We start from the raw sequence: 12,095 nt of genomic DNA, 5'->3' as shown, positions 1-12,095 counted from the left end.
GAAAGAGTATCAAGGATGCTGGAAACATCTGAAATACCTTACCAACACAAACTGCAAAAGAAACTGCATAAAATTCACCTTAAATTCCAATTTCATGTTTTCAGGTGGAAATATTTCTGGGAAAATATGGAGTCAGTGTTGCAGGATGTGATCTGTGCATGAAGACCAGTCCTCTACAGAACAGGAGCAATGGAGGAAGAGAGAGAGAGAGAAGTCAGTTTTCAATATGCTTATGTGCAAACAGAATAACTGAAGTACCCAACTGGAACTTCATTCTCTCCAGGAAGGTCTGATTTGACTGTTTTCAGATTTTGTTTTAGAAGTGGCTAATGGACATGGACAATCAGAGCAAGAAACTTGGAGAGCATTGGGTGAGAGAACTGTAAGAAGTAGAGAAAGAAACAGGAGTTTCCTTAATAAAAAGTGGGAAAAGAAATTGACTTTCCCAGTCTATGTACAATTTTGGATGGAAAATTCTTTAAAACAAATACAAATCCAAGACAACGTCCACGTGTTGAACTGTGTTTGACGTCAGTGCATTATGACACTTCTTTGGCAGTGGATGTTCTGCTCTGCAATATCCCTTGTCTTCAGTGGCTTAGAGAGTTGTGAAAAATGTTCCTCTAGGGATGACTCCATCCCAGCTGAGGTATGAATTTCAGTGGAAAAGCTCACAAAAATCTACTTAGTCATTTTGCATTTACATAATAACTGGGGAAAACTACTTTCTTCTTGGGAATAAAGAGCTTGAGAGTAAAGTCATGCCTGCACCAAGACAAAGAAGCCCAAAAAGACTGAATATGAAAGAACAGCAGACAAAGAGCAGCTCTTCTCCATACACACCTCAGCAGACCTCTGCTAGCATGCATGGACCAATACACATGTCAACAAAGCCACTGCCATTAAAAACCTCAACTTATTTCCCAGCTTCTTCTCCTCTCAAAAATCCCCAATCTATCTCCATGTTGGCCAAGACATTCTTAACTACTCTGCCCTCTCTCAGGCACCTACAGCCACCCTGTCCTTCCATAACTGTCTGCTCCAACATAGCAAGATCAGGACTAAATACAGAAAAAAAACCATCAAGGTCAATGTGAATTTATATAACAAGTAGCTTCATTATTCAACCTTTATTACACTTCCTGTTATTAATGATTTGGAAACATGTAAAGATAATTTGGACATCTCATTTTTCTTAGAGAAATTTCTGTATGCACATGAGCCAGGAGACAGGTTAAAACAAAAAACATTTATTATCACTTGTTTATGGCTTTTGGTTTTTAAATAATTCAGTCATTTGATCTTGGAGGAAAATAACGCTTAACCAATAACTGAAAAGCAAAGGGCACAAGTGTTCCTAAGTTCATGCATGCTTGCATCAGTACATGAATATACTGTGCAGACACAAAATCCACAATCTGTTTCCAAACAATTCTCAACCAAAAAAATTCCTAACTTCACAGAATAACTGTTTGCGATGAATAATTCAACCATCTGTCAAGTCCAGCTGGGCCCCATCCCTTCTCTTCACATGGAGTAACTCCTTTTTTAGGTGTGATCAAAGAACACCAGCAATAATTTGACAGGTTGTGAGGCACACTGCACATTCTGCCCACCTGAGCAACCACCAACAAGGGGGAGCACACAGGTAGAGAGGCAGAGCAACAGCCCTTTGTTGTAGGAAAGGAAAGCACTGAAGAACAGCTCTGAAAGTGACAGGGTACACTATCCTAGGATGTGTGTGTGGGAGGCAATGACAATGTGATCAGAATCCATTCATCACACTCCATGTATGGTATCAATCAAAGCTGTAAATTGAAATAAGCCATTCTATGCTGTATTTCTGATTATTGACACACTTTTCAAAAATGTTGTCTGTGTATTGTCAACAGTCCACATTATTTTCTTGATTTTGGCAAATCATATTCCCTGCTCTCCACTCCAGAAACTCCCATGCAACCCAGTATTATCAACAAAACCTCCTCCTATATGAGACATGGCCAAGAGTACAGCTCCACTAAACCACTGCAATGCTACCATAAAATGAGAGAAACACAGTCCTGAAAAATTGTTCCAGTTCCTTAAACAGAGCACATTAAATTTTATCATAATAAGGCCTCTCTCAAAAGAAAATATTTAATGCAGAGCACAATGCTAAAATTAATTGCCCAGGAAAAAACAAACAAACTGCACAAACGGGTCTTTGTCTATCTCACTGCTGACAAAGGCTGAGCAGGAGGGAACAGACAGTTAATTGTTTTCCAGATCATTGTGGCAGCTCCCCAAGCACTTGCACCTCTATTTCCATGGACCTTCAGCCCTGTTTATGCCCCATTAAACACACAGGCAGAGTCTATACTTTCTGTGGAAAAATAGAAAGGTATATTCAGTTGGCAATTTTCTGTAAGGGGAAAAAATTCCAACACATTAGGGCTGTTTTTATCAGAAATTATTTTCAAAGCAGCTGTTTTAAAGAATGTGACCTATGTAGTGTTTTCAGAGGTGGTGAGGAAGCTTTTGCCCAGTACTTAAGCTCCCTGTGCTCTGGGGCCCAGCAAGCAAGGCAGACTGGCAAACAGCTCCCCACTATGAGATTTAGAGTCAAACTTTTGTCCATTTTACTGTAAAAGGAATTAAGAAGTATAGCCTGTTCATACAAGAGATAGGCCAATGTAAACAGATTTTATTTTATGCATTTAAAAATGCTCTTAGGCCTATTAATTCAAAAAGTGCTTTGAAGTGAAGAGACATGCAGCAAGCATTTGTGGATCCAGTTCCTTGAAGCCAATTTATCAACAATTAATACAACAACCTTTTATCAACAAATAAAAGGCTGAACTGTTGTATATCTTGAATTAAAATTAATAAATAAGCTAAAATATTTTATATTACTTTCCACCAACATCTCCTTGTGCTCTCATTTGCACAAAAAATATATACATTTATTAAAAAGAAACACTCCCTGGATTAGACCAAGTCATTACACAACACAGAGAAGCCCCTTGTCAACATCTTAACTGCAGCCCCCTTCCCACCCTGTGCTTTCAAATGTCAAGATTGATAGAGACAGTTCATTTTTTCAAACACAGAAAAGGCTAAATAGATTTCAATATTCTGCTGCTGGCACTGTCTCAAAAGGCACACATCCAAAATGTAGCAAAACCACTTATTAAATCCAGCCTTCTTTTTCAGAAGTGAATAGTTTTAGCAAAGTAAGAGGCAGTCACAGCCAAAGTGGGTAAAAAAAAAAAAGGTATCATGTTCTCCTTAACAGAATTATATCTCAAATCAATCCTTACACAGGCAAGGCAGAACTCCCTTCTCTCTCTCTGATTTTAAACTACACACTCTCTTGACATTCAAGTTACATCTTCCCCTGTCACACACAAATGTGAGAACAAACATTATTTAAAACAGTTCTACAAGTGTTTTTGTCTACATCCAAGAGGCCTTTCACCTATTTAAACTGAAAAATTGTTTCTAAAGTACAAGGAGGCCTTGAAAAGTCCCATGTGTACTCTTCAGTATATAATTACAAAGATAAGAGATGACACATTCATTTTGGTACAACTCCATTACGCAGGCCTCCAAAGACAGAAAAATCTCTTATTTATGTGATATTTGCTCTTTCACAAAGCCATGAGACCATGTAACAAATCTGCCCAAAAAAAGTTCCATCTAAAATAAGGTAGTCGACTGAATTTGCAAATCCTTGTTCTGGTATTGTTACAGCTGGCATTTTATTGCCATAACTTAATTATTTCCAAGTAATAGAAACTACTCTGGAAGGAACCCAGGGGTTATTTCAGAGTACTTTTAGTATTTCTGTTTTAATCAACATCAGTGTCTTCCCCCACCCCACAAGCTGATTTTCCCTTGAAAAGTGTGTTATAAGGCAAAAAATGACATGAAAAGGAGGTGATCGTTTGGCACATCGAATAGCTGGTCAAACCTGCAATCACTGCTTTGCAACACTTCAGGGTCTCTGGAAGCAATCTGATACTCCCAACATTATTTACCATTTTATTCCTCATGAACACAGGCTGCAGAAATAACTGCTGTGCACTGAACACAAGTCGTGATTCAGTCTGGCTGCCACAGTGCAGGGCTGAAGTCAGGCTTGGCAGAACCGTGCATCTTGCTGTTGGTTGCTGCAGACCATCAAAAAGGGTGGGAAGCAGCAGGGCACCCCCACGGCCCAAGAGGCACAGTGTAACAGCAACTTCTGCTGCTGAAAGACACTCACAGCTGTTGCTCAGTCACCCACAGCAGTGACATATGTCATACAATGAGCAGCACCACTCATCTGGAATGATTCCAGTTCGTGTCTCTACATTTTTTTTAAGCATTCCGGTCCCATGCTGACCTCTCCTTCCCCATGCAAGAAAATGGGTATTTTAACCTTCCCTTCCAACTTTGTCATGTTGCCCCAAGAGCAACACTGACTTGATCTGACAGGGACAGGGGCAGTATTTAACAGTGCTGCTGCAAAGCACAGGGAAAGGGAGGGCTCAGCTTTGCCTGGGAACTGCCATGCTGCAGCTCCTATCTAATGGCCTTGTGCTCTGCTGCGGAGAGGCCAGCAAAGGGCAGCACACAAATCTTGCTGCTTCCCAAAGACAAGGACTAACAGTGCCAGTACAGGCTGAATTGCTGCTAGTTTTGTAAACAAAGTCCTCTTCAAATGCCAACCTGTGCTAGCTACAACCATGTTTAAAAAAGGAAACAACAAAAAGCCCAGTGTGGCATTGTGGTGATTAAAAGCCAACTTTGCATAGCCCAAGTCATTTTAAGAGCCTTGTTTATTTAAGTGGAACATTTGGGCATGTGAAAGCCAGGGAGCACAGCCTGCCCCATTCACAACAGAGGGGAAAGGCAGAGGTGGCAGTGCTGAAGTGCCTACCAGGTCATACGCTGCCAGGACCTTTTTCTGCACGTCGGGCATGGTCCCCAGAGGCTCCAGGTAAGGAAAGGTGTCCTTCATGCAGAGGGTCACGGAGGGCACGTTGTCGCTGCTCACGAGGCGCGAGGACAGGGTCAGGATGCACTGCTTGAGGCTGGCGATGGGCGGCAGCCCACACAGCTCCTTCACTGACACCATGGCGTTCTGGGGAAGGACACAAACACTTCAGCACGTGTTCCACCACAGCTCAGTCCCCCTGCCTGCCATTGCCTGGTCAGCCCTTGCCTGCTTCTCCCTTCTGATGTGAGCCAGTGCTATGCCACTGTCCACTGTCCCCAGCCATCCCATGGACCATGGGACTCAATCTCACACAGGAATTCCCTGCCAGCCCCATTCTCTGTCCCCAAGCCTACTGCCAGCTCCAGCTTTCTCCCAGGCCTAGGCATCTCAACTGCCAGCTCTTCAGCTGCTTTGCATTGCAAATCCAGCCCTAACACAGGGACAAGTTCTCGTCCCCAGCATATCAAACCATCATCCTAAAATGCTATTTCTCTTCCAAACTGCTTAGACTCCAATGGCTTTTGATGCTGTAATCACTTTGTTCTCCCATCATTATCATCCTCCAGCAAGAACAAGTTTGACAGACCTTGTATTTCCCATGGGAAAGACAAGCAGGAAAAACTGACTTTGTTTTCAGCCGTGCATTACCACATCATAAAGAAACACAAACACCCTTTCCTCTTCATAGGTCACATGTAAGAAAATCAATACTAGATATACAAGTCAAACCAAACTGACATGCCAGGATTAATTTATTTTTCAAGTAAGAAGATATACAGCTGACATGCACTCATCATTTAGCTTCTTGAGTCGTAAAAGGAGTGACCAAGATGCACAAAATCCAAACATTGTAACAACCCATACCTTGCAAATGTTCCTCCTGCAACTTGCTGGAAAAAAACAATCATCAGACAATGCATGCCTAAATAATAGGCACTTCTCATTAAATATGAGAGCATGCAGTTAAATCCAAAACTGTGTCTTTACACAGCATTCCCCAGAACATGATCTTTTACTGAACTTTTGCTTGGAAGGCATATTAATGCTGTTTCCAAGTCAGATTCAGAATATTTTCATTTATATAGTTCATATATAGTGCCTGACCTAGACAGAAGGTGGAGTCAGCAGTTCAAACTAGTTACTTTCAAGGCCAGAAGGAAAGGAAAGGCTGGGAAGAGTTTCCCATTCTTAAAAATATGCTGAGACTATTCCTTTGAGAGTGATTTAAAGCTTGTGTCATTTTGCAAACTTTTCCAGCTGTCAACATTTCATTTGCTTTCCATCCAGAATAGTGGGGTCAATGAAGTGCTATGCATTTTTCTCCAGTTTTCAAGAGAAAAAATATGAACTGTTTCTGTATCCTTACCAAGGAGATAGCTACAGCTGATTCCAGCTATTTATTAAGGAAAACTCGTTGTTTAATGCTACTCAGTTTTGTTTCTAGGCAGTGCCTGAAGCTTTGAATTGAGGAGTCCTTTAATCAACCTGCAGTCATCCCCACCACAGAAGAAGACCACGGGGCAGGTTCTTGTTTGGCCTCACTGCCACTCCATGTCCTGCCAGCCACAAAGCACTTGGGACAGTGCTGTGTACCTGGGTCCTGATGCTGCTGGCCACAGCAGGCTCTGCTGCACGGAGCAGCATGGGTGTGGGGACAGAGTGCCAGGGGACCCTCTGAGCCAAGACTGGTGTCTGTGCCAGCCCTCAACCAGCCAAGACAAAACAGCTATTCAGCAGGGAGGAAATTGCAATCCAAGTGGCATTCAGTGCCTATGTTGAACATCTGCAGCCCTGGGGCAAACAGTGGCGACACACACTAGGGAAAACATGCTGCTCTTTGCACAGTGGGTTTCTTTGGTGTAGACAAGACCTTAATGACACATGCACTGACTGCTTCTTATACTCACCCAAAGAAAATTAAGAGCATAACCCTTACTCAGTTAGCAAAACAAAAGCTTGTTGACATTTTCTAGAATCAATGAGGAAATTAAGTGTTTGAGACCAGAGGCAAGGGATACAAACGTACCCTCAGTTCTGCTTTCTCAGGAAAAAAAAACAAACCACCAGTAAAACTTGTTTGGAGAGGGCATACTGATTTTTAAAACATTTCCGCCTAATACTACATTTGCTTGTTAGTTAGCACCTGTAACTATCAGCCTGCCAATGTCAATTTAAAGGCTGACAACAGCTGTGGGTCTGAAGCTTCACCAGCTTCCACCAGTGTCAGCAAGCCTGCCCTACCAGCTGCTCACACCGTGACTTTCACTTCCACATTCAGGACACACCAACACACACACACACAGAAGTGTCATACCTGCATGTTTTCTCTCATGTCAGTAGCCTCTCGCAGTGGATGCACTGCCAGCTTAAAGATGTCATCAATAGTCTTGAGACCAGTGTTCCTCAGCATGGTGTACTCCCTTGCTTTCTTCCCTATCCTCACTGAGAGGCTACGTTTTTGAGCCTTCCCGCCTCCACTTCGGTTGGTTATTGCAATGTGAACAAAGAGGGTAACGTGCTCCATGATATCACCAACAAAAGAGCGCAGTGGTATGTGCCTGTATCCGGGCTGTAAGCACTCCAGGGGGATGGTGTACTGCCCTATGAACTCATCCCCAATGTAGTCATCATCCAAAACAACAAAGCGGATCATGGCCAGCTCTGGTAGATTGATCTGGAACTCAAAGCTTTCATCAAAAATAGGGTTATCACTGTTTTGCTGCACAGTTTTAGTTCTCTGTTCAGTGCAATCTGCAGGAATCCCATGTATTTCTATGCAGACATAGGGGTCTATGACATCCCCTTTTGCACATGCACCCTTGGGCTTTGGAAAATTCTGACCACTGATAATTTTGACATGTAGGACCTGGGGGGAGACCCCTGGAACAATACCCTTGGTATTTGCGCTGAAGTAAGACACTTCGTCACGCATCACTGAAGGCCTGAGAACGTACCCGCATCCCCCATTCTGTAAAAACCAACCAGTGTGTAGGTCCATCATGGGCCCCGGGGTCTGATAGTTCATTGCCACTATCTGGCAACCACAGTTCCAAAAATCTTGAGGATTTACATTACTGGAGTCTATCCTCATAGCACTTGGGTACACCCTGGACAGAAACCTTTTGTTGTAGTTAACAAAATCTTCAGGGTATTCATTAGCAATCCGACTGGCTTCTGCCTCACTGAAGGAGCACATTTCCCAATAATTCTGAGATTTCATGGAGGTCTCAAAGTCTTTGTACTGGACAGATTTGCATAGGGACACCAAGTCAGACAACTCCCTGCAGAGCCAGATCAGCTTCGGTTCCCTTGAGAAGTCCTCTGACAGTCTTCGGGATATTTCAGCCTCTTCATCTTCATCTGTAACTTCTCCTTCTAATACATCCTGGTCACAGGGCAGTTTCTTCCCCTTCACAATAATCTTCATTTTCAATTTCTCAGGTGATGGGAGGTAGGCTTCTGAGGATAAAGGTGCCTCTGTGTACAGTTTGCTTCCAAAGATTCTTTTCATGTGTTGCACCACGACCTTCTGCTGCTGTACAGAGCAGTGGTTCCCCAAGCAGAGAATAAGAGGGTATTCTGAGGCAAAGAAGGCCAACTTGTTAATTACCTCAATGACATTTCGAAAGGCAAGTGGCGATGTCATGTTGTTGCGGTTACAAATAATGGGTTCATTATCTGGGCCGTCACAGACATCCAGTTCAATACTCCGGCAGCTCATCTTTAAAGCTCTGACATAACCATTGATATCAGCTGGCCCTCTGAGCTGATCTTCTATTAGATATGTATTGTGGGATGCATTGATGTAGTAATGTGACAAAGGCTGTGTCATGTCTTGGACAATTTTTTTGTGCTCTGGGTCAAAAATATCACATTCTGAGGACAGTAAGTATTGAGTAAATCCATCAATTGCAAGAAAACCTTTCAACCGCCCTTCTTCAGAAAGCTCATACCTGCGTATAATATCTAGACACATTTCTTCTGTTATGTGGGTTACTCCCTGCTCAGCCTCTAAAAACAGCATGAGGTCATTGGCATCCAGGTACTCTTTGTTTTTGGATATTTGCACGAGTAAGAAATACACTTCAGGTCTTGTGCAAAGTTCACTGAACGCTTCACAAAACTCTTCTTTCGTTACTCGTGTTGTCAGTTTCTCTTTGCTCTTTTGAATTTCCTTAAATTTTAACCTAATCTTTGATTCCTTTAAGGTGGGGTTGAGCTTCTTGATTAGCTCCACAGCTGTATCTTCTAACATTATGCCATTGCCATCAACATCTGCTGCTTCGAATACAGTTTTTAACCAGGTAAACCGTGGAGTATTATGGCTGTTTTCCATCAAGTCCAGGGGTTGTTTGCTACGAGAAACTAAGTACCTTAATCCTGATACCCAAATATTGGCCACATCAGCAGAATTGGCAACCAAGTCAAGGGACTCATAGTTCTCACCGTGAATTACTGACAGTGCACAATCCTCAGAAATCTGATCTGCAAGTCCATTATTCCTGAATGTTTCTGTGTTCTTCCCTAGTCTGATTTCTTTTATAGCAGAAATATCAAGCTTGGCTTTGTCAAGATCCTTCTTGGAAGGTTCCCAGCGAAGAGCCTGCAGGTCAGGATCCAGAGTAAAAAAACGGTTATAAATCCGGGAATTTGGACGAACTTTCTTCAATTCACACCCAGCCTGCATAAAGCTGATACAGTCACTGGCACTGCTTATTTTCTTCTCTGATGGCATGCTGCTGAAGGACACTGTTTTCTTTCTTCCACATTTTTGGTTTGAAGGATCCTGTGGAATAATTACATTTTAAAAAATTAGTAGGTTTTCTTTGGGCAATCCACAAGTGCATAAATAATAGAAAAGGTACATTTACATAAAGATAATTAATGTTCTTCTGAACCTCATAACACAACATATTATTCCTTCCCACAATTCAGTTCCCTACTGAGCTATAAAATATACTGAGCTATAAAGCAACTTGATTGACTGTGGCATTAGAGATAGCAAGTTTTCATGAATGACATTTGCAGCTATTAAAACTGTCTTCCAGATCTCAGCAACCTCCTGCAGCTGTGAGGAGGCAGTATCCAGTTGTATGCGTTATGTACATTTTCAAAGCAGATATATCACACTCTTGTCTCCCCATTTGTTTTCAAAAGTAGCTATTCTGGTAATTTCTGTGTACACTGACTACAACTGTATGGAAATGGACAGCCAGTCAAGAAATCCATAGCCTTTGTCTTCAGGAAATATATTCCAGTTCCTCTTGAGAAAATACTAATCCACATTGTCTTTTCAGTATCAACTACTTCTTGCTGTTGGATGTAAACCCAACTGCCTACAAAGCTGTCTGTAATGTTAGTGCAGCAGCTAAATTTGAACATTTCCCTACATATTATCAATTCAAAACATCTCACAATAATTATAAATTATAAACCATTCTTTTCTCTGCATGATTTCTATCTACCCCATTAGTATGTAAACTATACAACAGCTACCAAAAATATTTTTCAAACATCACTCAAGACTGCAATTAATTGTGAAAGACTTGTTAAAATTGCTTTCCCTCCTATTTCCCTAGCCACCAGCAACAGTTCCTTAGCTCTCTGCCTTCTGCTGTTGAAGGGAGCTCATCTGCCTGGATTTTCAATGGAAAAGGAGTCCCAAGGCAAGGAAATGTTGATGCTGGGCATAAGCACACAGCCCTCCACTCTGCTGCCTCAGGCCCAGACATCAGACATGCATCAGGGACCAGTTCCCAACAGCCCCTGGGCATCTGCTTTGATCAAAATCCCTGACTCCCAAAATCTCTGCAGCCTAGACTTCCCTTCCCTACCCCACCAGCTGGTTCCACTCAGCTCCAGTTTATCTGCTGTGTCATTCAACCTTCCTCACATCATACTCCTCTGCAAATCCTACATATATATATCCTACATGCTCTAGCAGCACCCTCCTGATGCAGAGCAGAAAGGCCTTGCAAACTCAGGGCCTTGTTGCCATTGTAAAATCCTTGCTCACTTCTGTTACTTTGGCTAACTGGAAAAGCATTCTGGGAATGACTCAGATAAACTAGAGGTGAAAAACAAGTTACATAATTGCAAAACAATTATTTAACCAATACGTGCTCACACCATGGGGCTGGTCATTGGTTACATCTGATGCCTGTTCCTATTGTGGTCTATGGTGGTTGGTTAAGCACATTTGTTGTGCCTCAAAAGTATATAAACTCCTAACAAACTAACAGTGTAAGAAGCGTTGATTTCTGCAATAAAGTGTCTTCACCACACCATCATGGAGCTCGTGTGTGCCCTTAAAGAACATCACACCCTCCATCCACCCTCCTCTGTTCTTTGATGCTCTGCACCATCTGAGCAGGACCTTGTGCAGCTCCCCAAGCCACAGAGCATCAGTCTCATAAGAACCTTGCCACTCTTCATTTGCATGTTTGTATAAACACTTTCAGCAAATTAGTCAGTATGAATGTTTCTACAAAATTGCCGTTGTCTTTCATTCACTTCATTCAATAACATCCAAAATATTTCCAAACCCCCAGGCCCCTAACTACTGAATTTAAAGGCATGGGATCTGCTGGGAACAAAATTAAAACCTCTAAACTTCTTATGATAAAGATTTCTCATTAAACTAGTACAGAGGCTTCTTCTACTGACAAGAATAATTACTCTTGCCATTTATTTAGTACTTATTATGAGATGGGTCCTAAAAAACCAGGAAGAAAGTCAATGAAGCAAGTGCCTCAGGTCAGCAACTTTTTTAATTACAGTTTTATGCTAAAATATTCTGTTCCTGCATTAACATACTGTGTTTAAATACACAACTTTGGCTATGAAAATCTTCAGGCAGTAGATGCTAATGAATACAAACGAATACAGCAGATTACCTCACAGGTTTTAGAAGAGCCTCTTCTTTTTTATTTCCTTATGTTTACAGGAGCAATATTTAGATTTAAGATTGATGACTAATTAGGATTATTTTTCTCATATAGTTAGATCTATTAATGGCCTTGGAATCTGCAGTGATTCATTCCTTGAGAGAGGTTCCTCAGGGCCAGACCTGGAAATCTCATCAGAGCAGCCTATCTGATTTATCTACAAGTCTGACATTTTGTCTTAACTA

The 12,095-nt window shown here is 41.9% G+C and overlaps 1 protein-coding gene across 1 annotated transcript in view; it reads right to left on the bottom strand.

The window, feature by feature from the left end:
- PLCL1 (phospholipase C like 1 (inactive)) overlaps nt 1–12,095 on the bottom strand; it is a 181,569-nt gene that overhangs the window by 29,889 nt on the left and 139,585 nt on the right. The window contains exons 2-3 of the mRNA XM_085066109.1: nt 7,278–9,749; nt 4,904–5,107 (exon numbers count right to left, since the gene is read on the bottom strand). Coding sequence (XP_084922235.1) covers nt 4,904–5,107; nt 7,278–9,749 — 2,676 coding nt within the window. The remainder of the gene's footprint in view (nt 1–4,903; nt 5,108–7,277; nt 9,750–12,095) is intronic.

Source organism: Lichenostomus cassidix, chromosome 7 (assembly GCF_008360975.1).
Source record: "Lichenostomus cassidix isolate B80296 chromosome 7, HeHo_3.0, whole genome shotgun sequence".
In the NCBI taxonomy this organism is placed as follows: Eukaryota; Metazoa; Chordata; class Aves; order Passeriformes; family Meliphagidae; genus Lichenostomus; species Lichenostomus cassidix.
Note: the sequence above shows the minus strand (reverse complement) of the source record. Positions and strands in the feature narration are given on the sequence as shown.